Source organism: Penicillium crustosum (genome assembly GCF_028827405.1).
Source record: "Penicillium crustosum strain IBT 35664 chromosome Unknown utg000001l_segment0_segment0, whole genome shotgun sequence".
In the NCBI taxonomy this organism is placed as follows: Eukaryota; Fungi; Ascomycota; class Eurotiomycetes; order Eurotiales; family Aspergillaceae; genus Penicillium; species Penicillium crustosum.
The window spans coordinates 5,264,001-5,291,476 of record NW_026623122.1 but is presented as its reverse complement, the minus strand read 5'-3'; the positions used below and the strand labels follow the sequence as shown (position 1 = coordinate 5,291,476).

General features: G+C 47.5%; 10 protein-coding genes across 10 annotated transcripts; 6 read left to right on the top strand and 4 right to left on the bottom strand.

The window, feature by feature from the left end:
* Positions 1-21: 21 nt before the first annotated feature.
* N7487_001977 (TauD/TfdA dioxygenase family protein) lies at positions 22-1,315 on the top strand (the record flags this gene model as incomplete). The annotated part of the gene is made up of 3 exons (XM_056869724.1): positions 22-465; positions 532-1,073; positions 1,126-1,315. The coding sequence occupies 3 exons, from the start codon at positions 22-24 to the stop codon at positions 1,313-1,315; spliced, it is 1,176 nt and encodes a 391-aa protein (XP_056734508.1).
* Positions 1,316-1,637: 322 nt separating this feature from the next.
* On the top strand, positions 1,638-2,641 carry idi1 (isopentenyl-diphosphate delta-isomerase IDI1). Its single transcript, XM_056869723.1, has 3 exons — positions 1,638-1,889; positions 1,987-2,325; positions 2,387-2,641. Exons 1-3 carry the CDS (start codon positions 1,652-1,654, stop codon positions 2,620-2,622), a joined length of 813 nt encoding a protein of 270 aa, XP_056734507.1. The 5' UTR covers positions 1,638-1,651; the 3' UTR covers positions 2,623-2,641.
* Positions 2,642-3,004: 363 nt separating this feature from the next.
* N7487_001975 (DUF202 domain-containing protein) lies at positions 3,005-3,720 on the bottom strand (the record flags this gene model as incomplete). Its single annotated transcript, XM_056869722.1, has 2 exons — positions 3,005-3,425; positions 3,629-3,720. 2 exons carry the CDS (start codon positions 3,718-3,720, stop codon positions 3,005-3,007), a joined length of 513 nt encoding a protein of 170 aa, XP_056734506.1.
* An 898-nt stretch (positions 3,721-4,618) lies between these two features.
* Positions 4,619-6,636, top strand: N7487_001974 (MATE family efflux transporter; the record flags this gene model as incomplete). Its single annotated transcript, XM_056869721.1, has 2 exons — positions 4,619-5,779; positions 5,830-6,636. 2 exons carry the CDS (start codon positions 4,619-4,621, stop codon positions 6,634-6,636), a joined length of 1,968 nt encoding a protein of 655 aa, XP_056734505.1.
* Positions 6,637-6,925: 289 nt separating this feature from the next.
* Positions 6,926-7,878, bottom strand: N7487_001973 (uncharacterized protein; the record flags this gene model as incomplete). The annotated part of the gene is made up of 3 exons (XM_056869720.1): positions 6,926-7,666; positions 7,726-7,817; positions 7,875-7,878. The coding sequence occupies 3 exons, from the start codon at positions 7,876-7,878 to the stop codon at positions 6,926-6,928; spliced, it is 837 nt and encodes a 278-aa protein (XP_056734504.1).
* A 743-nt stretch (positions 7,879-8,621) lies between these two features.
* Positions 8,622-11,363, top strand: N7487_001972 (ATP-dependent RNA helicase DBP10; the record flags this gene model as incomplete). Its single annotated transcript, XM_056869719.1, has 1 exon — positions 8,622-11,363. The coding sequence occupies one exon, from the start codon at positions 8,622-8,624 to the stop codon at positions 11,361-11,363; it is 2,742 nt and encodes a 913-aa protein (XP_056734503.1).
* Positions 11,364-14,672: 3,309 nt separating this feature from the next.
* sclB (uncharacterized protein) lies at positions 14,673-16,293 on the top strand (the record flags this gene model as incomplete). Its single annotated transcript, XM_056869718.1, has 2 exons — positions 14,673-15,200; positions 15,262-16,293. 2 exons carry the CDS (start codon positions 14,673-14,675, stop codon positions 16,291-16,293), a joined length of 1,560 nt encoding a protein of 519 aa, XP_056734502.1.
* Positions 16,294-18,413: 2,120 nt separating this feature from the next.
* Positions 18,414-19,754, bottom strand: N7487_001970 (uncharacterized protein; the record flags this gene model as incomplete). Its single annotated transcript, XM_056869717.1, has 1 exon — positions 18,414-19,754. One exon carries the CDS (start codon positions 19,752-19,754, stop codon positions 18,414-18,416), a length of 1,341 nt encoding a protein of 446 aa, XP_056734501.1.
* Positions 19,755-20,762: 1,008 nt separating this feature from the next.
* N7487_001969 (uncharacterized protein) lies at positions 20,763-22,903 on the bottom strand (the record flags this gene model as incomplete). Its single annotated transcript, XM_056869716.1, has 5 exons — positions 20,763-21,655; positions 21,724-22,168; positions 22,221-22,343; positions 22,409-22,652; positions 22,722-22,903. 5 exons carry the CDS (start codon positions 22,901-22,903, stop codon positions 20,763-20,765), a joined length of 1,887 nt encoding a protein of 628 aa, XP_056734500.1.
* Positions 22,904-23,594: 691 nt separating this feature from the next.
* N7487_001968 (ATP-binding protein) lies at positions 23,595-26,915 on the top strand (the record flags this gene model as incomplete). The annotated part of the gene is given in 8 exon segments (XM_056869715.1): positions 23,595-23,694; positions 23,776-24,038; positions 24,089-25,351; positions 25,415-25,724; positions 25,778-26,002; positions 26,068-26,259; positions 26,273-26,614; positions 26,671-26,915. The coding sequence occupies 8 exon segments, from the start codon at positions 23,595-23,597 to the stop codon at positions 26,913-26,915; spliced, it is 2,940 nt and encodes a 979-aa protein (XP_056734499.1).
* Positions 26,916-27,476: the final 561 nt, after the last annotated feature.

Sequence of the window (27,476 nt, the reverse complement as noted above, 5' to 3'; positions counted from 1 at the left end):
TCCTAAAGATCATTTATTATCATGGCTCCCGCTCCAATTGATTCCCGTATTGTCGACGTCGCAGTGCCCAAGAAGGACACCCTCGGTCTTCCTGGGCCTGCACGAGAACGCTTAGAAAAGGCTGGGGTTGATCTCAGTGACGGCTACCCGTACCGGCCATCTCGTCCTCTCTATATTGATGATGTTTACAACGTGCGGGACTATGATCGCGTCCATGTAGACCCCGGCAGCCGAGCTGATCCCGAGAAGAAAGCACTTCTATCTGCAGCCAAGGAAGTGATTCCGTTGACTAGACACATCGGAACTGAAATCGTTGGACTGCAGCTGAAGGATTTGACAGACCAGCAGAAGGATGAGCTAGGCTTGTTGATTGCCGAACGAAGCGTTGTCTTCTTCCGGGACCAGGATCTCACTCCTCAAGAACAGAAGAAACTGGGAGAGTGGTTCGGAGAGGTTGAGATTCATGTATGTTTTGCCCAACCCAATGAATCCATGTGCCAATCACCAACTGTGTTTCTCTTTTTTTTTTAGCCTCAAGTACCCCATGTCCCTGGCATCCCCGGCGTGACTGTAATGTGGCCAGCATTGCAAGAAACCGAGAGACCAGCGAGCTTCCGTCGGCCGGGAGGAGCGTCTCGGTGGCATAGCGATCTCGTGCACGAAAGACAGCCAGCGGGTGTGACCCATCTCCATAACGATACTGTACCAACAGTCGGAGGCGATACCCTCTGGGCGAGTGGATACGCAGCATACGAGAAGTTGTCGCCTTTATTCCGCAAGCTGATCGACGGAAGGACTGCCATCTACCGCTCAGCTCACCCATATCTTGATCGTAAGAACCCGGAAGCAGGCCCTAAATATATAGAGCGCGAGCACCCGATTGTCCGTGTTCACCCAGCTACAGGCTGGAAGGCACTGTGGGTGAACCGGGCGATGACAGACCGAATTGTTGGTCTTGACAAGGCCGAAAGTGATGTGATTCTGGGATACCTATACGACGTTTATGAGAAGAATCCCGATATCCAGGTTCGGTTTAAGTGGAGTCCACGCACGAGTGCATTGTGGGACAACCGGTTAGTCAATGCCCTAACAAAGCTCTTGAATTTAAAGCTTATTTTTCAACAGCATCACGATCCATAATGCCAGCTGGGATTATGAGGGATCCCAACCTAGACACGGCACACGGGTGACTTCGCTTGCTGAGAAGCCTGTATTTGATCCGAATGCGCCAACTCGGCGGGAGAAGTTGGGCCTTTTGGGACCAGAGGAAGTTGCGGAATTGGAGAAGTTGACCAGTCTCCTTGAACTGAAGTGATCATGGTGTTATCTCGATGCCTATGATGACTTGGTAGTGTGAACTGATGCGACGTCTGATATTTGCATATCGATAGGTCTAGCCTTGAATTCAAAATTTTTTTTATCATTGTTATAGCACTTTGCGTAATCCCATTGGTAGTCCTGAGGTTCTTGGTAGAGTGAGTGTAACAACCAGAAGTTCCCTCCCGAGATTGGAATTTCCCGATGAAGGCAAACAACGGAGAGACGCAAATTTGCCGATCATTGCCGCCTTTGACCTAACACCGCATTTCCTCCTGTGATTTCTTTCTGTTGGGATTCATTCCTTTCTTTCAACTCCGATTTTTTGGCCAAAATGAGCGCAACCACGACAATCACAAGTCCGCCTGAGATCACGGCGGACAATGTTGCCACTCTCTTCCCCGAGGTCGATACCTCGCTCGCCCGTGAAATCCTCCCCACAAGCCAAACAAACACTGCGCGCGGCAGCGAGCTTGAAGGTTACGATGAAGAGCAGGTCCGTCTGATGGATGAGGTCTGCATTGTTTTGGATAACAATGACCGGCCAATTGGAAGCGCCAGCAAGAAGATCTGTACGTTCTATACCTATAATCCCCTACGGATATACAGAATGGCGGGGTAGTGGCGCATAACATAGGAGACAAATCGCTAACAGTCGCATCTGCATAGGCCATTTGATGACCAACATTGACAAAGGTCTCCTTCACCGCGCCTTCTCGGTTTTCCTTTTCGACTCCAATAAGCGTCTTCTACTCCAACAGCGCGCCACCGAGAAGATCACCTTCCCCGACATGTGGACCAACACCTGCTGCTCACACCCCCTTGGAATTCCCGGTGAGACTGGAGCTGAGCTGGATGCTGCCGTTATGGGTGTGAAGCGTGCTGCGCAGCGCAAGCTGGACCATGAACTGGGCATTAAGGCAGAGCAAGTACCCCTGGACAAGTTTGAATTTTTCACAAGAATTCACTACAAGGCTCCCAGTGATGGAAAGTGGGGTGAACACGAGGGTATGTTACATAGAGGAATGCATATTTGATTCGATAAATGGGAACACTGACATCTCGCTAGTGGACTATATCCTCTTCATCCAGGCCGATGTTGATCTGAAGCCCAGCCCCAACGAGGTCCGAGACACCACCTACGTTTCAGCTGATGAGCTTAAGGCAATGTTCAAGCAGCCCGATTTGAAATTCACCCCCTGGTTCAAGCTTATCTGCAACTCCATGCTGTTCGAGTGGTGGAGCCACCTTGGTACACCGGCCCTGGAAAAGTACAAGAACGAGCAGGAGATTCGTCGAATGTAAAAGGCCCGATACATAGTCTTTCGCATATTTCGGTTCCACTTCGGCCTTTTTGTCATCTTTGCATTCCTCGGGCCAAGCCCGCCTCCTTTACGCGACTCATGGAAATATACCTTTGCACACGAGACGATTCTCACGACATCACTTCATTCTGATATTTTGGCCTCTCGGTTTATTTTAGGAAATCAAGAACATATCTAATGCTTTGGTCCTGAAATTGCTCGTGTTCTTTAAGGGTATTCCCGCAGTAGTCCCAATGAGACCTAGTCGAGGCATAAATACATTAATGCAATAATGAATGGAACATGCAACCGAAAATGCCCAATAATAATCTCAACGCCAGCGCTAATAAGATGAATCGAAAAATTCGAGCCCAGAATGACCATTACTGGGCTGGATCTGTAGACAAAAACAGAATGCAACTGCCCAAGATCACCGTCCCAACGACCGTGAAGACAACCTGGGTTTTCCAGCCACTCTGCACCAGAGCCGCCTTGCGCGCATACTTCTTGACAGTACGCGAGTAATTCGCAAACCCGTTAGCCAAACAGGTCAAACTCAGAAGCCAGAAAATGATCCCGAGGGGTAAGGCCATGCGTCTCTCTAAGCCGGTGGGTTGTTCACGGAAATGAAATGAGATGATGATGGCCAGCGATACCACGGCCAGATACATGGAGAGACGGAGCCATGAAAGGAAAGTACGCTCGTTGGCGCAGTGGTCGCGGGCGTCAGAAGAGGTGTTTTCGAATAGAAGCGCGCCGAAATAAGGACGTGAGAGGAAGATGTGGTTCTGGGATTCCATGTGCCTTCAAAAACGTTAACCGGGCTGTCACTGGGGCAGAATGTGGGGTGGGGGGTATGTGGAAATCATGGCAATCATGGAGAATGCCCATCTTGAATTTGAAGTACGCCACAATGTAAGGGATCAAGCCACTGGACAACCTGTTTTGCTCTCCGGCCATTTTGCGCTCCTCCTGCCATTTCTACAGAGCTGGACAATCTGACTTACTCTTCCACGAGAACCGGCTTAGAATGTACCGGGTTGATCAACGGGTTGAAGGGGGCACGAACACCCCCAACTTGTGTCACCGTTGTAGACATGATGTGAGGGGTTTGACACTCGAAGCTCGATCATCTCCGAAAGCTGGAGAAAAACCTGGGGTCCTGGTCTGCGACCGGTCATGTGATGATCTATACTGTTTTGGGAATGATGTCACAGTCATTTTTATTGGTTTCTCATTTGTGATCTTCCTAAGGAGTACATATTCATGGATGATCTGATGATCGACACCCCCAGGGTTCATACAACTGGTAGGATGACCAAGGCCAGGTTCCTGTATGCTTCGTGTAGGACCTCACCTCCCTTACATACACAGGGACATGATTGCTATAGAGAGAAAAAAAAAAAAAAAAAAACCAGGGTTATCAACATACTCTCGGTGTGCTTTATGCAGCTAATCAAAAAAAAATGAAACTGAAAATGAAAAAATAACAGGCCATGCGAGCTGCCCCAGGTTGATGTGAAGGTGATTGGCTATATCAAGTGCAAATTAAGCCCGCAAAAGCTGTCCCGCATCGAGCTTCCTACTGTGTCTTAGCGGGACTGATGTGCTACGTTTTATACGGAGCAAGTGAGAGCTAATCATACTCATATCTCCCAAAGCTCCCGAGGTCTGAATCAGACTTTTAAGGTTGACTCACACGCCTTAGTGAACTGTTATCTACATTATCTATATTATCCGCTGTATTTCTGTAAATTACACAATATTAGCAATATCAAAACCCGGACCGGTCGTATTCACCGTATTACAAATACATCTCCGCATCCAGCTTTAACCCGTCTTTTTTCTCTCCAAGTTTTTGCCTTCTTTAAATATCTTCAAAGCTCCAAACAAAGCTCCAAGCATCTAAAGTTACGGCTCGAGGTAGCTCAATTGATCCCGCCGTAAATAATGCGGTGGCAGTAAAACACCCACAGCCTCATCTCTCAAATCTTATCATGGCCCGGAACATCCGTTCGGTGGATGCCGCCGAGCATCAAAGCCCATTTGGCCGGTCTTTCACATCCAGCTCACCCATTGCGGCCTCAGCAATTGCACGAGATCTTGCAGACTACAGTGATGAGGATCAAACACCCACCGATGAAGCTTCTGACACCTCAACAGCTCGCCCGCCTGGCAGCTATACCAGCACCAACCCCCACTCTTTAGCTAGTTCATATCGCCGCCCCGGTTACTTCACATCTGTCAGCCATTCGACTGTAGTTCCCTGGGTTGGGGAACAGCAATCATTATCTCAAACCGAGCGCGAGCAAGTCATCGAAGAAGAACGACGCCTATTGAGTGATAACAATGTTATCGCGCCCGAGCATGCGCATGGCAAGTCCCACGGACCGCAGCGTAAGATGAGCGGCTTGCTATCCGCTGCTATCGGCCAGGGATCCCAGTCTCGACGACCAAGTGGATCTTCTCGACGCTCTAGAAGCAGGGATCCCGAGACGGACGGGGCAAGCGAAATCACTGCTCTACTTGGAGAGCGGCCGGCGGATGCCGGGGACAGTGAATTGGACTTGGAAGATATTGACCGGAAATGGGAAGAAGCCGTCGCAGCCGGTTTGATCCAGACAACATGGCAGCGCGAAGCAAAGGTTATTATGAGATACTCTTTGCCGCTCATGGTCACTTTTTTGCTGCAGTATTCTTTGACTGTGGCTAGTATCTTTACCATTGGTCATCTGGGGAAGGAAGAGCTTGGAGCTGTCAGTCTTGCGAGTATGACTGTGACTATTACCGGGAATGCGGTGTACTCGGGTCTGTCGACGAGTTTGGATACGCTTTGTGCGCAGGCCTATGGTTCTGGGAAGAGAAAGCTGGTGGGCCTGCAGATGCTACGCATGGTGTATTTCCTTTGGGTAATCACCATTCCAATTATGGTTCTCTGGTATTTCTCGGAGCATATCCTTTCCAAAATTGTGCCGGAGAAGGAGGTCGCCGAGATGGCAGGTCTATACTTGAAGATTGCTCTTTTGGGAACCCCGGCATTCGCTCTCTTCGAGAGTGGCAAGCGATACCTTCAGGCCCAGGGCGTGTTTTCTGCCTCCCTATATGTCCTCATTGTCTGCGCGCCACTTAATGCCTTCCTAAACTGGTTCTTAGTCTGGGTAAGTACTTTCCAGCCCTCGAACGAGGATAATACTGACTCGGATAACAGAAACTTCAATGGGGCTTCATTGGGGCTCCAATCGCCGTCGTAATCACCGAAAATCTCCTCCCGCTCTGCCTGTTCGTCTACGTTTATTTCTTCGTGGGATCCGAGTGCTGGTGCGGATTTACCCGACGAGCATTCCAGAACTGGGGCCCAATGATCCGTCTCGCACTTCCAGGGCTGATCATGGTCGAGGCAGAGTGTCTGGCATTTGAAATTCTGACGCTGGCATCAAGCTACCTCGGCACGTCCGAACTTGCGGCGCAATCCATTCTGGCAACAATCTCCAGCATTACATGGCAGATTCCGTTCCCACTATCTATCGCGGGTAGCACGCGGATAGCAAATCTGATTGGGGCTACCTTGGTCGATGCTGCAAAGACCACTGCGAAAGTGAGCTTCTGGGGAGCAGCTGTCGTTGGCATGTTCAACATGGTTCTTCTCTCCAGTCTGCGGTCATATATCCCCAGGTTATTCAGCTCTGATCCCGAAGTCGTCGAAATTGTCGCGCAGGTGCTTCCGCTCTGTGCAGCCTTCCAGCTTTTCGATGCTCTCGCGGCAAACTGCAACGGTATTCTCCGTGGTCTGGGTCGCCAGGAAGTGGGTGGTTACATTCAACTATTTTGTTACTATGTGATTGCCATGCCTCTTAGTATGGGAACGACATTTTATTTGAATTGGGGTGTTATGGGCTTGTGGACTGGGGTTGCCCTCGCGCTTGCCCTTGTTTCCCTCATTGAGGCCCTCTTTATCACTCGAGCTAATTGGAATCGCTCAGTTGAGGAAGCTCTAAAGAGGAATGAGCTGACTTAACTTGACCCTCGGTACATGCGAGGAGAAGTGTTGACATGACTTGATATCTAGTTGATGACATAGAGTGGTATTTCGTTTTGAATTAGCGGTGGCTTCAAGTGATTTATGTTCCAGCCTCGGTTTAAACCCCGGCCCTGTTTTCAATTCTGTCTACATATTGCTATAAAAAGGAAAATACAGATAGAGCAATTAGGACTCTATCAGATATTATACAAGACAAATCATGATATCATTGGAGTCTGAATGTGACTTTTAACGAATAACACAAGACATGACCGCTCACATATCTCTAGTACTCTAGAATAGCCCATGTCTGCTCATCCATAGTAGAGAAGATCACACCAGCACCGAGCAACTCCTCACCAGCCCTGGCCACTTCAGTCGCAGGCATATTCAGTTTAGAAGCGATGACCTGCATGTGTAGGCCCGTATCATCCTGAGGCTCGGTCTTGAGCAAGTTATAAATCTTCTTCGCAACAAGTGACATCGAAGCAAGAGCCTTGTTCCGCCCACCACTGTAGTCATCCGCACCACCCATAACAGCATCAGCACCGCCAACATTGCCGCCAGCAGCAGCGCCACCAGGCGGGCCGCGAGTGAAGAACAAATGCACAGCAGTAGCCTCGAGCAGATGAGTATGCAGCTCATTGATATTCGACAAGGGCCGGACAGAATGAGCACCGATGTACCGCTTGTTGGCGAAGGACTTGATAGAGCCGAAGACACGTGCGAAACCGTTGAGCTGGACCTCAGTCTTTCCATCGCCAGGCGCCTTGCCATCGTCGGTGTCCATGTTGTCCGCGGTGGCTGAGTCAACCCATTTCTTGACTTCGACACCGCCCGTGCCGTCGTCGATTATGTATGTCACGTTTGTACTCTGCGAGCTGATGTTGCGTACTTGGCCCATGATGAGGACATTGGCGACGTCGGCGCCGTCGATTTGGAATGGGGCTTCGGGGAAGGGCTGCGAGGCGTCGAGGACTTGCTTCACTGTCACGGGACGAAGAGTTTTGTTGTCTCGGTCACCGGTCTGAGTGTTTTTATTAGTTGGTGTTTGCTGTATATAGAAGCCGAGGATCATGTGTATACCTTGCCACCCGCGGGACTGTTCGTCTCGCCGGGCATGAATCCTCCACCGCCGCCGCCGCCGAACGAGGAGCTATAATTGTTGTAATTGCCGTCTATCGGTATTGTTAGATAGTTACTGGTCAATAGGTTAGATTGAAATTGATACATACCCATGGTGTGTGTTGTGTTGTGAAGGGTAAGAGTCAAGGTATGGCCGTCTCTTCAACACCATTTTACTCAATTGGGAGCGTGTTGCACGCGTCGCGGGGACCGTGTTCTGCCAGTGAAGACCGCCTCCCACTTTGGACCATATCTACTTTATGTCACCTGCATTCTCAGCTTCAACATTGCTATATGACATTTTTACTTTATATCAATCAATTGCTCTCAAATTGCGATTGTTTTCATTTTGAAAGTGTCCACTGCTTTGGGATACTCGAAACGATACGTCTAATGTGTCTTACTCCAGCTGAGCTGCACATTAAGTAGCTGCTGAGGATTTCAAACCACAATTCGGGTACATATTCTGTCTAGAAATATTATATGAATAGTATCTTGTCTCCATGAATCATTTAACCTCGAAATATGTCAATGTTTCTACGAAGATATTTCTAGATTCAGCGCGAATTATATAGATTCTGTTTGCTTGGTTTGCACACGGACGATGGTTGATCCGCTGTTCACCGCCTACCGTTCTTCAACTTTTTTTTGCGACAGAAAGACGGCGAGATAAGTGACTCGAGTTTTCTTCAGGTGTCTGAAGTTTGAGCAGTCGAGGATTTATTTGCGTGATACAGTATTTAATCACTGCAAAATCTTCTGTGTTTTCATATTCCCCCGGCCATTGAAGAGCCGAGCGGTTTAACGCTTATCACTGCATTTCCATATCAGTCGAAGCTTCACAGAATACCGCAACAATGCCTCGCCGTGCCGCCTCTCCCGCAGAGTCGGAGGTCGAGTTCGACATTACGAAATCCCTTTTTGAAAATGACAGCGATTCCGATGCCGGCGCAAAGCCACCCCTCAAGAAAAAACCCCAGAAGCCTGATACCAACGAGGATCTTGACTTTTTAAACCAAGACGACGGCGATGCAGCTTTCATTGCGAACTCTCAGGCGTCCGCCAACCGAAAGGGCGCAAACCTCAAGGGCCGTACGGTGAAGAAGGGAGGTGGTTTCCAGGCAATGGGTCTCAGCATGACTCTACTGAAAGCGATTACCCGCAAAGGATTTTCCGTACCTACCCCGATTCAGCGAAAGACTATCCCCGTGATCATGGACGACAAGGATGTTGTTGGTATGGCTCGAACTGGTTCCGGAAAGACTGCCTCGTTCGTTATTCCTATGATTGAGAAGTTGAAGAGCCACAGCACTGCGTTCGGTGCACGTGCTCTCATCATGTCCCCATCCCGTGAATTGGCTCTGCAAACCTTGAAGGTCGTCAAGGAGATGGGCAAGGGAACAAATTTGACATCAGTACTTCTCATTGGTGGTGATAGTCTGGAGGATCAGTTCGGCATGATGGCCAACAACCCCGATATCATCATCGCGACACCCGGTCGATTCCTGCACTTGAAGGTTGAGATGGACATGGATCTCTCTAGCATCAAGTATGTTGTCTTCGATGAAGCCGACAGACTGTTCGAAATGGGTTTCGCCGCACAGTTGACCGAGATTTTGCACGGCCTGCCCACCAACCGCCAGACTCTTCTCTTCTCCGCTACGTTGCCCAAGTCACTTGTCGAATTTGCACGCGCTGGTCTGCAAGAGCCAAGTCTGATTCGTCTGGACACAGAAAACAAGGTCTCTCCTGATCTACAAAATGCCTTCTTTGCTATCAAGTCATCAGACAAAGAAGGTGCCCTACTACACATTCTGCACAACATTATCAAGATGCCTACTGGTGAGACACATATTGGCGCAAAATTACGCCAAGAAGCCGAGAACCCCACAAGAAAGCGCAAGAGATCAGATGTCCGCCTCCCAAGCGGCTTCAAGGAGTCGCCTACCGCGCACTCAACCATCGTGTTCGCTGCAACCAAGCACCACGTCGACTACCTCTATTCTCTTCTCGTTGAGGCAGGGTTTGCCACTTCTTACGCCTACGGTTCCCTAGATCAGACTGCTCGTAATCACCATGTCCAAAACTTCCGATCCGGCATCTCAAATATCCTGGTCGTCACCGATGTGGCTGCCAGAGGTATTGATATTCCTGTTCTTGCCAACGTTATCAACTACGACTTCCCCTCACAGCCCAAGATCTTCATTCACCGTGTCGGTCGTACTGCTCGTGCAGGCCAAAAGGGTTGGAGTTACAGTCTTGTTCGCGACAAAGATGCCCCCTATCTTCTGGATCTCCAGCTGTTCTTGGGACGCAGGCTGGTTCTCGGTCGTCAATACGGCACTGATCTCAACTTTGCAGAGGATGTTGTCGTGGGAACGTTACCGAGAGAGCCAGTCTCTCGCACTTGCGAATGGGTACAGAAGGTGCTTGACGATGATGTAGATATTTATGGGCAGAAGCAAGTGTCTCAAAAGGGAGAGAAACTGTATCTGCGCACCCGCAATTCGGCTTCTGCCGAGAGTGCAAAGCGGTCGAAGGAGGTTGTTGCTTCTGATCACTGGGCTGAGATCCACCCGCTCTTCAACGATGCAACCACTGAGAGGGAAGTAGAGCGAGAGAGTATGCTTGCCCGTATTGGTGGTTACCGGCCCCATGAAACTATTTTCGAGGCGAACAACCGACGAGGCGGCAAGGTGGCTGACAACGAGGCCGTTGACACTATTCGCCGAATCCGCACTACTGTCGAGAACAAGAGAAAGCGGGCGGATCTCAAGGCAGAGGCCGAGTTGGCAGCACTTGGAATGCCCACTCCCGGCGAGGATGGTGTAGTGCAGGACGAGGATATTCCCGAGCAAGCCGGCGAGAACATGTCAGAGGCATCCGATGATGAACTCGAGGTCACTTTCTCTGCCTACAACGCCAAGCCCAAGCAAGGAGAGAAGAAAGACGCAGCGGCAGCATTCCAGAACCCCGATTATTTCATGGGCTACACACCTCAGCACAACGACATGGCCGAAGACAAGGCTTACGGTGTGCACTCGGGCACAAACTCGAACTTTGCCAGCGACTCCCGCAACGCGACCATGGACCTCAACGGCGACGAAGGCAAGCGTGGCTTCGGCGAAGCGCGTTCCATCATGCGTTGGGACAAGCGACACAAGAAGTACGTTGCCCGTCAGAACGACGAGGACGGTTCCAAGGGCAGCCGACTCGTGCGCGGTGAGAGTGGTGCCAAGATCGCTGCCAGTTTCCGCAGCGGTCGCTTCCAAGCTTGGAAGAAGGGCAAGCGCGTTGAGCGGATGCCTCGTGTTGGCGAGGCCGAGACGCCTGCTATGAACAACATCAACTCTCGCATGAGCAGTGGTCGCTTCCGACACAACCAAGACCGGGCGCCTAAGCGGGCCGATCCTCTGCGTGGCGACTACGACAAGATGAAGAAGAAGAACGATGCGGCTCGCGAACGTCAACACGATAAGCTGGGTGGAGCGGCATATGGAGGAAAGAGCGAACTTCGGTCTACAGATGATATTCGCAAGGCACGGAAACAGGTGCAACAGCGTCGTGATAAGAATGCCCGGCCGTCGAAGAGACGCTAAGGGATTATGGAGAATGGGGGAAAAGCATTTACTGTAGAATAGATGTCTATATTGCAGAAATACCACAAATTTGTGTTCGGAGATTTTTTTTACTTTTCCGTGCGGTGTTCATATGAATCCGGGATTTAGGACCTGGCCAGCTCACCACATGGGAAGAAGTTGTGTAGCCTAGACTCGATCCTAGGGAGTATACGAAGACAGATTGGAAACTTGGCTAACTCAACATTGGAACTTGGCCATGCAGGCCATCACGTTTAAACCGTAGATCAACCTAGGCCGTGATCAAGGAAGATGTGATATCAGCCCAATCACGCCCCTAGTGGACTCGGACCCCCCCTTAATCACTGTTAGAGGCGGTTTATCCCAGTTATCCTGCGAAGGGTTCGCAGAATTGCCGATCCTGTTAGGCCAATTTCGGGGGGTTTAAAAGTCTATTGAAGAGTATACGAAGTAGAGACTATAGAAACTATAACTAGACATTGTCATGTGTTTTAAACGTTGAGACTAGGAGAATTCCCCCGAATAATCTCCGTGTTAACCGGAACTATTTCACGCTAAAAATCAATGATTCGGCGATTTTTGATCTGATCGGGAATGTCAATTAAAAAGAATTAATAGTTTTGGTCCTAGTTCTGGTCATTATTTACTCCACTTGACAAATTAATAGAGTCTGGACTTTTGGCGGCTAAAGAAAAAGACTATACCGGGAGAGGTAGGACTTAGCACATCTAGTACAAATAATAGGTGATCCTGATTATGATTGGTAGATGAAAAAGATTTTGAAAACAACCAACCGTATAATTGTACAGACTATTTAATCCTGCATGAACGGGGTGACAGACCCCTTGCTGCTCCGCGTGCCGCATGTTCCACACCCCTTTTTCCCCTTGATCGGATCCTGCCGAGCCCAGATAACATGTATGAATTATTGATGTGTGCCATTATACTATTTTATACTATTATACTATCATACTATTATGGTACTCCGTATTATTGTTATTATTACCATTATGCCATTATATGTTATACCTACTATATACAAAATACATAAAATATTGAGTATGCAGGGTAGTTATGTACCTACATACGTAGTTATCAATGAATATCCTATTAACAGGTGCCCTTTTCATGACGTGAGGCCACTCTGGAATCCTGCAGCTCTGAAGCCAGGGATGGGGGATCGTCAGTGATGCACACGCGCAGAGGCAAAGGGCAATGTGATCGAATGTGATCGCCCCAGGCGGCAGAACGCTGCAGCCACATCTCTATTAGGGTCCCGGAAAATAAAGTAATCGAAGGATTCCTTAGAGAGGGGTATTCTTTTGTGGTCCTTTGAACCCTGTGAACTCTTTGAGACCTTTTTTTTTAAGACCCTTGCCCCTTTCTCTTCAGATATCAAACCATTCCAGTGAAAGGCCCGAATCTAACAGTGACAGAGAAAAAGAGAAGGAGGAAAAAAACACCCAACGGTGGGTATCACAGAGGGAAAAAAAACTGATTATTGCGAGACTCGGTATCACACCCGCAAACTATTTCCAGAAAATACCCAAAAAGAAAAAGGAGGACGGGAAAAAAAAGGAGAAAAAGGGGACAATTATGGTGCCTGCAGTTGTCCGACTCACGAACCATTATTAAAAACCCTGAGAGACATTTACATCTTTGATCTGCGGTTGACTGTAACAGTAACCCCTAGACGGAACATAAAAGGATTCAGTCATACAATGATTTTCCCGGGTGGGTCGGAGAATAAGGGAATTTATGTATTAAAAGAGTTTCCAGGGTAGGATTTAGAGGGTTTATAAGTGGGAGATCATTGAACTGCCGATATTTTTGTGGAGTCGCAAAGATTCTGATTCTCATGTCTATATTAATTCACCTAGATAGGAAGTAGGAAGTAGGAAATGGGAAAATTTAATGAAAATTTGATAGAAAAGATATGGAAGCCCCAATGTCAAAATAACATTGACCTTATAAGTCCAAAAAAAAAAAAAAAAAAAAGAAAGAAAAAGGTGATGGTGACTCCCGATTGCAACCCTAAGAGAAGAAAACAATTTAGGTTACTATCTTACCCAGGTACTGTCTTATATATATTATATATACACATATATAAATATAAATATATTGAATCTAGATAATTAAATGTGCAAAAAAAAAAAATACGGAGTACATGTACTCCCGTACTCGGAATGCAGTCCACGCCGAGGTCGACTATTGGCAATGGCTGCGGGCACCGACGTCGATCCGTCAATCTTCCACCTTGCTTGGTCCTGATTGGTATACACTGCCACCCCTCTCCGGGAAAAATGGGGAAAAAAAAGGAAAGAAAAGAAAGGGAAAAAAAAGAAGAGTCTCCTTTCTCTAGTGGAATCCAATCCCTTTCCTTTCTACCCGCCCTGTGGGGGGTATCACTGACAGCGCTCTGTTTAAGACCAAAGTCCCAGATAGGAGAGGAGGGGAGGAGGGGGGGCGAGAAGAGGGGGGTAATAGAGGGTGAGGAGGTGTTCTGTATTCTGTATTCTATATTCTACATTCTGTATATTCTCCTTTTCAATTCTCAAAAGAAGTCTAAGAGGAGGGGCAACCGTTAAAATGCATTAATTCTCCAATGATCTACCATGACGGAGATCAAGTCTATCAGTTACTAGCGTCTGCATTGACCAATACTCTTTCCTATGTGATCAAATTTAAGACTATCGAACGCCTTAAGATCAAGTGGGGGTGTACTTTTTATTGATTTTCTCTACTTTGGGCGACATTTCACCACTTTCCGGTATACTTCACCGTTTTCTCCCCTTTTAACCACACGGAACGTGGGACGTGTGATCAAGAGGTAAGGCGTGGGGGGGGCTTTGACATTTCCCTGCACCTTGATCCTAGCTCAATGATCGACCGCCATCCTGCAATAAGTTGCCCTGGGAAGACATGCGTATGAGTAACCCTGTGCCCTGCTGTCATCTAGAAATCTCCCAGTCTATTTTCTGACTCCTCCAATAGCGGATCTCTCCACCATATTGATTATAAGCTTGCGTCCTCGGCATTGCACCTTTTGGTGACTCTGGTTCTTTTCTATTCTTACACCGCGCTTTCGTTTTTTTCGTCTAGGTACACTCCTACTCAGACATGCTGCTCCAAAGTACCGCGAAATTCAGCGGTCCCTACCTGTGAATTTGAACAAAGATCTACCAGGGAAGAAAGCAAAAAAAAAGAGGTGGGAAAAAAAAAGCAAAGGAGCCAAAAGAAAAGAAAAGAAAAAAAACCCAAAAGAAGCATTTGCCCCGTGGGCCTTTTCCCTTTCCTGCCCGACACCCGATGCAATCACTCGTGCTTCACCCCCCGAGCCTCACTATCTCCCAGTTCGGAAACTCCCGATTCAAGGGCCCAGAGCGGCTGCCGTTGGATCGATCTTGGTCCCCCAATGCTCGAGGGTGTAGCCCCCGGGCTCCTATATCCCATCGATCTATGTCGGGATCCCCTCCAGCAAAACCCTCGGAGCCATCCGCAGAGATCAAGCCTCGGGGATATTCCTCTCCCGTAGTCACGGCGGAGCGGTCTGCTGTGTCTGCACTGGGGCTATCGCAAGGACCAGTTAATGAGCCACTACCACGGTTGGGATATAACGAACAGGGACCAGTATATGCTGGATCTCCACTACCAGGAGCACCGCCATGCCCACTTCCAACACTGGACCCAACACATCCCACAAGTCGCCCGCTGGTACAAAAATCAACCCGACGTACAAAAGCGCATGTGGCATCGGCTTGTGTTAATTGCAAGAAAAAGCACCTTGGATGTGACCCAGCTCGTCCATGTCGAAGATGTGTGCTTGCTGGAAAAGCCGTAAGTGTGAAGAACTTCCCCATAAACCGTGGAATCGCAACTAACGAGCATGAAAAAAAAGTCAACATGCGTGGATGTCACGCACAAAAAGCGAGGGCGGCCCCCGCTGAAAGCAGAGGATTCGTCTCTCAGGTCCTATACAACACATTTGGATAACCCGGCTATCCCAGCGGAGGCCCACCCAACTATGCCCCCGCGGCGGACCACTATGCATCGAGCCACATCTTCACGAGAACTACGACCCATGACGGATTTACAGGGATTGGGGGATGTAAGCTCGGGAGTAAGGACGCCACATCGGTGGTCCGCTTCAGTATTTCCTCTGACGCGGCCTATGGACCACTCCCCCACGATCCCGGGGGGTATGATTCGACGCCCATTCTCTTCATCTGGACCGCCATCGCATTCGGTACCGACACATCCGCATGCACCTTCGCCGTACATGCCAATGGCAGGGTTTAATCCAGTGTTAAAAGTCAACACCATATCTGGTAGTATGGAGCGGCGATTCCCAACATATGGCGTCCCAGCATTACCACCACCAACATCACCTCCCCAACATCAGCCACCACCAATCGGTGTACCTTTTCTGCCGTATACCGAAACGCCTGGAAATCCTATCCGCCCAACAAATGATCCACGAGTATCACTATCACCTCGAGACCCATACACCATTGAATCACCAGTCCGGCTCCCTCCAATTCACCAGGCCACAGCCGGGCCACCACCACCTCCTCCTCCTCCTCCTCCCCACCATGTCCATCGCCTGAGCGACCCGTACCCGATGAATTGGAATTTGCCAGGCCGAGAAGAATCTCTTCACGACCCCCGCGCTCTCCCTCTCCACAGATCTGCAGGGCCGGCCTTCAACTACTCCCTTCCCCACCAACGCTCCTCCTCCATAACAAGCGCAACCATGGATCCCATCCCCCGCCACCTTGGACCAGTGGAATTGCCATCCCCAATCCAGATGCCATCGGGCAACTCACCTTCCATGACGAGAACTGAGCCACTCAGCACCGAAGCTGAAGGTCACGACAGCCGACCTATTAAACGGCGCAAGATGGCCTTGGATGACATGGTCAACGGCTGATTTTGACACTGCTCTCAATCCCATCACCAACCTGATACTGATACTGATACCAATCGGAGGCTGGAGTTCCTCTTTGTATTGTATAATTACACTTGAATCTCCTGTAGCAGGGTCTACGGGGAATAATTATTGCACCGTTTGCAGGTCTTTGCCGGTGCGAGCACCGAGCAAATGATTCTCCCTGGACAGTTTTGGTTTCATTTCGACTCGTCGACTTAACTCATATGCAGGACATGAAAAAGCATATGTTCTCATTTCCCGGTGTTTTCTTTTTTTTTTTTTGGTCCCTTTTTTCCTATGTCTACGCTCCAGGATATCCCATCCGCATTGTTTCCTGCTTGTGCTGTTGCATTTATCATATCCCATCTCATGACAGCATTCTCGGATTTGCTTGTCTCTCTACTCTGCTGGACAAAATGGAAGGTGGCTGGTTGAGGGTCTCTTTTGTCTGCCATCTCATTTGTCATCTTTTTTGTCTCCTTTGTCTCTCGCATCTCATTTGTCTATCTCCTTTAGTTGATTCCCCTTCTCGCGAGTACCCCCTACAGTTGATGCGCGATTTTTTGTCCTCAAGATATCATGGCATGGCGTTTCGCGAACACGGGGGTGGTCTTGCTTTGGTTTTTGCCTTATTTTATTTTATTTTTATTTTTTGTTCTTGGGCGTATACGAAATGTCATTGTCAACTTAGTTTGGCTGTTTACCTTGGCGTTGTCTCTGATCGCTTGTACATTGGAGCTTGTACGTGTATGCGTACATAACTATGTATATACACCTGTAGGGACGAACTAAAGACCACTCATTTGTGTCAGTCTTAGACCTGATATATATAGGATATAGTTTACATTTAACCGCACATACTTTTCGGAATAAACCTTGTTCCTAAATTTCTGACTTTGTACTGACATTTTAGGCTTCATGTTCAAAATGAACTAACTTTCAGTGATAGTTAGTTACTTCTAATGATAGTGGGGATAATAGACAAAAATATAAAAAAATATAAAAAAATGCACTAAGAGGGAATCGAACCCCCGGCACAACATAACTTAGTAGTCAGGTGACTACTTGGAAGTGTTATATGTTACCACTACACCATTAGTGCTGTTGTTGTGATAATCGATCATTTCAATAATCTATAACCTACTAATCTTTATTTACAAGCAGTAACTGTAGTTTTAAGATCCGAAGGGTTTGAAGGAATTCGCTGCCATATATGTTAGAATGAGCGATGATAGAGGAGTAATTACAATGGAAGTCCCTAATATCGCAGTATTTCATGCCGAAAAGTGGTCGGGAACAATCATCCAAGTGTCATTCTTACTGTGGGTAGAAAATATATATCGATGACATAACTCCTGTTGTGTCGACTATTTAAAGATGGGCCTCACAGGGTAGAGAACTTCTCTGCTGTTGATGACACCAGGCCTAATAGTATGGTAGCAGCGTACAGATATGCTCTTGAGTCTATTGAGAACGCACTTGCCTTAGTCTAGGCGTTCCTCGGTTTGTCCCTATGTTACCTCTGGCTAGACCTCTGCAGTAGGATCTGGGCCATACGCTCGAAACCCATCCCGACTCACAGTCTCCATGGACCTTAATGGGGGCCTCGTGAATGCCCAGGAGACACTGGGAAGACCAAATCAACATCGAAAGAGATTCGATCGCTACGCCAACACCGTACGGACCTCTATGTTAAACGAAGTGATTGTAGACAACTCCCCTCTGACGCCAATTTTGCTCCTGTAGCTTTATCTAGCCATCTCAAATTGGTGACTTTCCTCCCTTTACATTTCCGAATCCATGTATCCAGGCATCAAGAATTACTAGATAGGGGTGCTCGATGCTAGCGTCTACAAAGTTCTGTATACAAATTTTACAAAGAACAAAGGCCCCTGGGCAAAAGATGTCGATAAGCTAAGAATAATGAAACTAAGAATACATGGATGTGCTCGTGTCAATCCCATCCGAATGTCACTAGCCAGAAGCCCCACAGGAAACGAATCGATAGCAATAAGAAAGCAAACGCTCGGAACACATCAAAAAAAACAAAAACAAAAAAAACCCAAAAGAATAGTAATTTCGTCAAGAGTAAGGAGATGATCAAGGTTCCATGAAATCATCTAGACGTCGTTATACCAAGCCTCGAATTCCCGGCTCGTCAAAGGGAAGACGGTAATTTTAGCGAATTGTTCTAACAAATCATCTCCCTCGTCGCCTATGAAGACATACTGAACAGCAACACGACCATCTTGCGTTTTATAGACCAATCCTTCCGTGATCTCGTCGGGAGATTGCATATTAGCCAAGACCATGCTTGGTTTGTTGCAGATGGATCCAATAACAAGCTTGGCCAACTTGAATTTGCGGAGTTCGGACGAGAGCTTGCGATCTTGACGACAAGTGAGCACAAGTGACTTCCATTCCACACTTGGCCAATAGACGTGTTGGATGTCTGGTGGGGTGAGGGACTCAATGGCCGAGTTCGGGATGGTCGCTTGAACAATCACCACGGCATTGACCCCAGAACGACGTTTGGCGTAACAGGCATAACACATAGCAACTTCTCGATCAACAGCGAAGTAAATACTAGCCTTTCTTGACGAGAAATCAGCCGGTGATCTAGACGTAAGGCATCCGAAGTGAAGGCTACCATCACCGCGAAAGAGGTCATTGATCCACGCCTTGTCCATTCCTTTGTACAACTGTGTTTCCCCTGGCTTATTTGCTGCTGCACCGGTTGCAAAGGAAGACAAAGCAGTCTCTGGCGACATCCATGGGGCCGATCTCAACGATTCCGAGATGGATCTTTTTGCAGGAGGACCGGGGTTGTTTGTGCTAGGATGTGAAGCTTCACGTTGAGTTGCCCGTTCACGTTCACGAGAGGCCTCTTGTACCTCCTCGAGTCCGCGGTATCGTAGTTTGAGGGTGTCTTGTACCCAGAATTTGCATGATTGCGTGAGCCGGATGTGTCGAAACTTGGCATCCATGATTGCATGCGTGAGCTCGGTGCTCATACCGTACTTGTCAAGGCAGTCGAACCATGCGGAATCATCATCATCACAAGTATCGGTCGCAGAATCAAGGTAGCCCTCGGCGAATTCAATGAACGGGATACCGTCTTCAAAATCATCACATTGGCGCTTGATTCTTCCAGGGGGCCAATTGGTCCATCGTTCCCAGATGCGAGTGGCGGTCTGGTGGTTGTACCCGAGATATTGAAGCGCGGCGAATGAAACGAGGTCTTCAGGGATACTGACAAAACAATCAGAGCTGTCATCCATCGATACAGGCGTCAGCGGGAGATGATTTTCTTCTTCGTCACTGGATCGATTCAATCTTCGCTTGTGAATGCGTCGAGTCCCATCAGAACAGGGGGGACTGGCTAGGCCTGACTCTTGTAAAGCTTCTGCATCACCAGGAGAAAACACAGCTGTCGAAATGCTGTCTTCGTGGGTCGACATGACGACTTGCTCTTGGATTGGGAAAAATCGTTTCGTAGACAAGAGACACAAGAGACGAGAGTCGAGAGACAAAAAAGGATGACGACGAAAGAAGAAGAAGAAGAAGAAGAAGAAGAAAAAGAAGAAGAGGAGTCAAGAATCTAAACACAGCGGAGAAGAAGATTCTGCTGTCAGCCTAAGGACTGGTGGGGGGTGACGACGAACTTCGGGTCCACCGAAGAGCAAGCGTTTGCGCACTCACAGTGAATGGGAATAGGAAAGACCATCAAGTCCCCAAGGGGAAGAGATTAACGTCAAATTCCAATATTGTTGAAAGGGACTGGGAAGGTATATTAGTTAAAGTCAGGTCAATGACGATCAACATGATTGACATACCGTGGAGGTGGAGGCAGGTATAGGATGAGAGTAATAAAGGTAAGAGTCAACCGAGATATGGTGATATGTGAGGGAGCTTACAAGAGGATCACTATGCAGAAGCGTATCCTTGAAGCCGTAGAGGGGTCTGTGATAATGAAAAGGTAGTTAAGATGATGGGGGTGATAAACGAAAAGGCTGATGTGGGTAGAGCGATGAAGGAGCGAAGAAGAAAATGGGGGAAGGCCTCCTTTTATAGACCTCGTGCCTTCCTCTTTGGGATTTTCTGATCAGGACTGCCGCTTCCTTTTTTGGCGGCGGGACACCCTTCATTATACAAAGCCTTCTAGACATCACTTTTCTGACGCCCGTCAGAAAAGTGATAGTATGCTATGTCATTTTGGAAAAACTTCTAAAGTAGTTAGAATATAATTCTCTTATCTTCCTAATATAAAAGATTCTACTTCATCTTTGACATTTGTCCTTCTAAGTTTAAATTGAGGCACAATTAATTATATGCTTTAAGGTCTAATCGCGTTAAATTGTGTCCAGAGTAACCAAATCCTGGCGTTTTTCTCATCTGCGTATCTCTTAGCATTGGGCTGGTCGTAGTATATTCAGTCATACAGGAATTCGAAATATCATACAGCGCTGCTACCCGGACATTTGGACATCTCGATATATCAGCCTCCCCTTCATCTGATGAAAAGTGCTGTGAGACATGACCTTGCTTTCTTTGTCCACGGTACCATCAAGCGCTCTCGACTGCCCAGATGTAGTGAACAGAATTCGAACTGGCCAATCCGCATTCCTGGAATGTGCAAAGAGTAAGTCCACAAACTCCTGGCACATGTCCCGTGCGCTTCCTTCGAGAAGGTTGATTCCAGAGATGATGCAGTACCGCAGGGTAGGTGTATTTTCCAGCAGGTATTTAAGCAGTGTTAAGCCTGTTGTCCAACGCTCCCCTGGCTGCGTGAGTCGATCAAGCATCTCCGGCTGTAGGTGCACCCTGTCATCAGGCGGTTGGAACTGCAGCAGCTGGCAGATTAAACTGTAAACCATAGCCATAACACCAGCTTTGTCTTCGATGTTGCGAATCTCGGGGATACTCCCGTACTGGGGTCGTTGGCAGATGTAAGATACAAACTGGGCTCGAGCTCGGATTGCCGTCCAAATAACCCCAAGGGCAGCGAGTTGGGCGCTGGTTTGCGGGCCTGTTTCGAAGGGGCTGATAATCCAAAGGTTAAGAGTATTGCCCGATGTAGCTTGTGCCCAATTCCCGAGGATTTGGACAATGGTAGGCTCAGCGATAAGCCGTCCTGTTTGGAGGGCGAGTCTGATTCCATCAAAGCCTCCCATTTGATCAATCTTTGGCTGAAGGTGTTGACAAACCCATTTAGCCTCGGACCTGCTGAGGCCCCGAGGAACATCGTCGACTTCTGCGATTTCCGCTTCTTTTATCGATGCAGTGCCTCTTGCTGTTGTTCTTCCAGTCTTATCTTGGCCTTGTAGTTGCATGCGTTCGAAGCGTTCTTCCCATAGACCAACTGGAAATATCCCAGGACTGTTAGCGAGGCATCGAGATGGGGTTTGGATATAAGGAGACTTTGCGTACTGCGTTCAGTCATCTGCAGCATCAAGGTTGCCATTGTTCCCCCAGCCTCGTTTTTCTCGTTTCGAATCTCATTCACCCACGCAGCGAGCCTCTTTTCAAAGGACATAAATGACTGATCAAGCTTATTTAGTTGCCATGCGTTCTCGATTAAGGCCTGATCACGGATGAGTCGAATGGACCGTTTGATTGTTTCTGTCGTGTCTTCGTAGCCCGTCGTAAAGTTTGAGTTGAACGAATCGAGCCATTTGGAAGGTTTTGGTTTCATATACCAGGTGGCTACCTTGATGAAGAAATGGAAGTATTGCGTATAGATATCGGACAGTCGCTCTTGCATGGCCGGGTTGTCATAAAGGTCGAGCCACTGTGTACAAACAGCGATGCTCTCCGAAAGCTCTGCTATATAGCCCGATAGCCTTTCCGCAATAGTCGAGTAATTAACCGAAGCCTGTTAAATCACAAATAAGACTAACTTCTTTTATTTGATCTGAAACTCTCACCTGAACGACCATCGTGATGGCACCACATAGAGCAGATGTGTAGGAGGTTTGACTTGGGAAACATTGAAAGATTTGCTTATGTGCGTCAAACTTTTGGCATATCTTAACGAAATTCGTCGCCGCCTAAAATATAATTTTTTTTAGTTAAGCCGTTGAGACTGTTTGCACTCCTCCACTGCTATACTTACCTTGCTGTTTGACTCTGTCCATTGAGTCTCGACCTCATTGACGATTGACGTGACTTGAGTCACTGTGAGCTCCCCTCGTTGGCGGATGTAACTAGCCAGTTTCTGTTCGGTCGCATTTCGATGCATGAGCCGTGAGAATCCTGATTTGCTCTTTTCTGCTTCTACCTTCTCATCCAAAGATTTGAAGAATTCATCGCATTTGGATTGGAGTGTTTGACGGGCTAGTTCGAGTCCTTTAAAAGAACTGGATGAGAAGTGTCAGTCTCTCTAGCTCCATTGATTCCTCAATATTCTTTTACCCCATCCGACATACCTCTCTATTGACGTTGGACCATAATAAATACGATCCATTCGCAGTTTCTCCTGCGCATTGATCTCTGCGTCCAAGTTCCCTTGGTACGACTTGACCTGAGAAGCTAGATCTGAATCGTCTTCGAGTTCAGCAGTGAACCGACGCACCAAGTCGGGCCGTGAGAACTCTTGCGTTGTATTCATAGTGTTTGTTTGTGGTGCACCAAAGAAGCAATATCAGCGGAAAAATAGTGCCAGTTTACACACTCGTGACCGGCCTGAAATTCGGACGGGAAAGGTCCAGCGATATGCTAACCCCAATCAATGCATTAGTCGAGGTATATATACAAAGGTACTTCTTAGCTGAAGTGTCATTCGACCCACTTTGGCTAGTATGACTTCTGATTCGACATGGAAAAAAGACCACACCCCCGCTTCAGCCGAGTCCGTGATCACATCTTGCTGCATTCGCATTGTGAAATCAAGTTCAAAGCCGAAATAGACTGATTAGCAGTTGTTGCTAGAATGTGATACTTTTCGGGACCAGCCGCGTCCACGTGTCGGCACGAGATACATACATATGCTCTTTCTGAAGAACTCGTTCGGGAATTGGACCACCTAGAAAGACTTGCGGGGGTGGTTGGGCTTACATGCATTATCTGCAATAAGCAGAGCGGAGCCAATCCAGTGCATTTTGCTAATATGGACAAATGAAATATGCCATAGGAATTTACATCAGGAATTTTCAGCCCCCAAATTGCGTCTTATATCGCTGTCGATATAAATAGCCAGATACGAGCCGTGCCTGGAGAGCGACGCATGGTTTTGCAATCCAAAAAACTGCCAAAATTCTCAGAGCCTCTTTTTATCCCTTCTTCAGAACCTGCTGAGAGAAATGGAAGTTCTCACAGAGTCAAGCACTCACCCTTCTGAATTTGAAGCTCATGAGGTGCAGTCTACAACGGTAGACAGTGCAGTTGCTAATAGAACGACTGGTAAGTTAAAATAAAAGCAAAGCGCTGCAGAGCTTTATCAGCTGATTAGGCAACAAGCGAGCCAGAGCGCTACAAATGTAGTCAAAGCACAGGAAATTCTGAGCCAGACAGAGATTCCCAACGCAATAGAGACCCCGGATCTCAAGGGTACAACTGAGATCAAGCCGGAGCCATCCTTGGCCGATGAGAATGGTGCAGACAAGGCCTCTTGTAGCAACACTGAAGTCGACGGAATTGTTGCCACAGCAATCCCGGCTGCTACGAAGAGTCAAGCGAGTATCGTTTTTGTTGATCCTTTTGGCACGCGTTGGACCTTTCCATACGAGAATTCTAAAACTTGGGACGTAAGTCATGTGGGCTTGCTCTTCTGTTTGTCTCTGCTGAATCTTTGCAGGATACCAAGAAACTGGTCAGAATAGTCTTTGAGACATACGCCGCTGAATGGCTCGCGCATTACCTGGATGAAGACGATGAGCATGACGAAACATTTTCCATCATCAAAATTAAACCCGAACACTCAAATATCCTGCCCAATAATTGGGAAAATTTGGTTTCACCCGGATGGGAATTCAAGCTTGAATTCACATTCGATGTGCTCTACTCAATCCGCAGAAAAAAAAAGGCTGAAGAAGAGGAAGAAGCTGCAGAAAAGGCCAATAAAGAGGTCAATGAAGAGGCCAAAGAAACTGACGTGGTGGTCGAAGAATTGAGTAAGGTGTCTTATGTCGCAACATATTTGGCCCCGGATAACGATGGTGATTACCAACGCCGTGATACGAAGCAACTCAACGACAAGACAATCTTTACGAAGGTTTCCGACATTCAGATCCCCAAATCTGTAATTGAGGAGCACAGGGAGGTCTACTGTAGCAAAAGATATGCTACTGACCCTGATGATGACATGTTCGACACAATTAGCAGTCCAGTACTCTACATCCATTCGCCAATTCTTCTCAATGCTCTCAATGCCATCATTGATTGCCAATCACGCCCAGACAAAATCCCCCGAGTCGAATATCGTGTCCAAGACATCGAAAGTGATCTGGGGCAGGGTCGGTTCGCGTATCCTTTCACTGATCTTCATTACTACAGGGAGAGACTGCTCCAGTATCGAGAGGAAGTGGGTGAAACTCACGACATCGAGTACACCACAACATGTCAAGAGCATATTGATATTTTGGTTGAATATCTGGATAGCCTAACAACAATTGGAGTGAGAGATGCTGAATTTCTCTGGAATAACGAAGTCCCAAAGACGACTTTCAGCTCTCTCTGGCTCTTGTTAAAGCCTGGGACAGACGTCTTTGTTCAGGAGAACGGAAAACTGAATGCATATGTCATCGAATCGTTTTCGGGAGGAGTGCCGTGGGGTTCCCCTAATGCTCGTTCGCGGCCATACATTGTGAATGTTTGGAATCTCAACTTTGACGGCCAAATTCTAAGTCGTTCCGTTAAAGAAGTCATCATTTCTATTTTTGACGGGCAACGTGAGATTACCTCTCTCCCTCTATTTCCCATCAAGTTTCATGTGGATGAGGACCCGCAGAATCCTCTACGTCAGCAATTGGTGGAGCGAGGGAAAAGATTTGTCAATATGGTGAAGACACCTACATTCCAGGAGTACAGCGGCCCAAGCAGACTGCAGGGCAATCGAACCGTGAGTTAAATATGGGATGCATATACACCCACTAGGCATTTTCCAAAACTCACACCCATATAGTTTAACCAAACGCGAGTCGTCGTTGATCACACCAGTCAACCATGGAGACTGAAAGAGATGGTTGATGATAAAAATGCCCATTTTCCGATTGCAGAAGTCTACGATGTTGAGCTGGGCCAACGAACAAAGGAGCCAAAATGTCTATGCAAAACATGTCAAGCGAACGGTCTGCGCCAACACGGCATTCAACGTCGCATTTTCGACGACTATGATAATATTGATTTGAGTTCAGTTTCAACCCTAACGGACCATCAATATCTACTCTGTTGGTCGCACGTATATGCATACGTCTTGAAAGACCGCGTCTGGGGTAGGGATTAACATTTTTCTGCTCGTTGGTGCGCCGCTAATTATGGGAAATAGATGTATTGGAAGTATCTAGCCTGAAGGACCCAAAGATACATAAAGGTATCATTGACACGCTGGTCTTGAAACCTGAAAGCAACAAGCAAATGATCAAGGCCGTCTGCGAGATATTTGGTGGAACGTACAGGCAGCCTTTCTCTTCGGACTTTATCCAGGGCAAAGGAGAAGGACAGATCTTGCTACTTCATGGTCCTCCAGGAACAGGCAAGACTCTCACAGCTGGTATTAAGAATTCCTAGACTGAAGAGAATTTCGGTGTGACCCATTACTAACCATCGTGGTACCAGAGTCTGTTGCAGAGTATACAGGTCGGCCTCTTCTTAACATTACTGCTGCAGATTTAGGTCATGAACCAGTGCCACTGGAACGAAATCTGCTTCGTTTCTTCAGAAATGCAAGACATTGGAATGCAATCGTTCTTCTTGATGAAGCGGATGTTTATCTCGAAACCCGGTCTGCCCAGGATCTTCGACGGAATAGTATTGTTTCTAGTAAGTTCGCGTGGTGCACTAGTGCAAACAGCGGCTAAGCAAGATTTACTTGCACCAGTTTTCCTGCGTGCCCTAGACTACTTCCAGGGTATCCTCTTCCTAACGACCAATCGTGTGGGAAGTTTCGATGAAGCAGTCATGTCGCGAATCCACGTGCAGATTGGATATGACCCACTCGATGAGGATTCAAGGAAGCAAATCTGGGACGGTTATTTCAAGAAGCTCTCCAAAAACCACAACAATGATGGCCGGGAGATTCGTTGCTCATACGATGCCAAAGAATTTGTTCGGAAGTCAGAAGATCTCCGGGCACTTAAATGGAACGGCCGCGAGATACGAAACGGTAAGTAGCACGCAACAATCTCACTTTCTTTCGAATTGATACTCACACTATCCAAGCATTCCAAACTGCCGTGGCTCTTGCATGCTTCCAGGCAAAGCAGGAAGGGAGTCCTATTCCTGAGTTGACAGATGACCATCTTCGCCAAGTCGTGAACATGTCTCATAATTTCAAGGGCTACGTAAAGGCGGTTCGTGGAAAAGAAGAGGATTATGCCTATGCGGCAGGAGTTAGAAACGATACCACAAGATCTTCTGGGGGAAGTGACGAACGATTGAGAAGCATGGATATTCCTAACTTCTAGTTAGACCGGTGGCAGTTCTCTTGAATATATACGCATTCAATCATAATCACTCCTGCCTAAGCTCAGCTGAGGCAGTCACATGTGGTAGGGTCTCTCCCTTTTTCCGTTTCTCCTTTTTTTGGTTGCTCTTTCTTTGATAAATGCACAAAAAATATTTCCCTTTTAACTGGGACTAAGACAGAATTGGACACTATAATGTCTCGTTACACTACTAGATTATGGCACCTATTGATGGGAAGTCGAACAGATTCTGTTTACAAGATGATAGAACCATAAAGATGCCCGAGAGTATGGCTGTTTGAATCTTGGTTGAAAATATCCCGGACCAATATGAACTATAAGAGGACCCTTGCAACAGTCCTGATTATATGGAAGAGTGGGACAGTAACAGGAATGAATAGTGGGTTTAGGAAAATCATGATATCTTAGATTTCGGTATACATATCACAGTCTCTATCTACAAAAGGCAGTCACATTTATTTGCAAGAGAACAGGAAATTCATTCAAGACAAGCCACCCATGCAATAGTATATACAGAACGGTTGTACTTCCAAGCCTTGG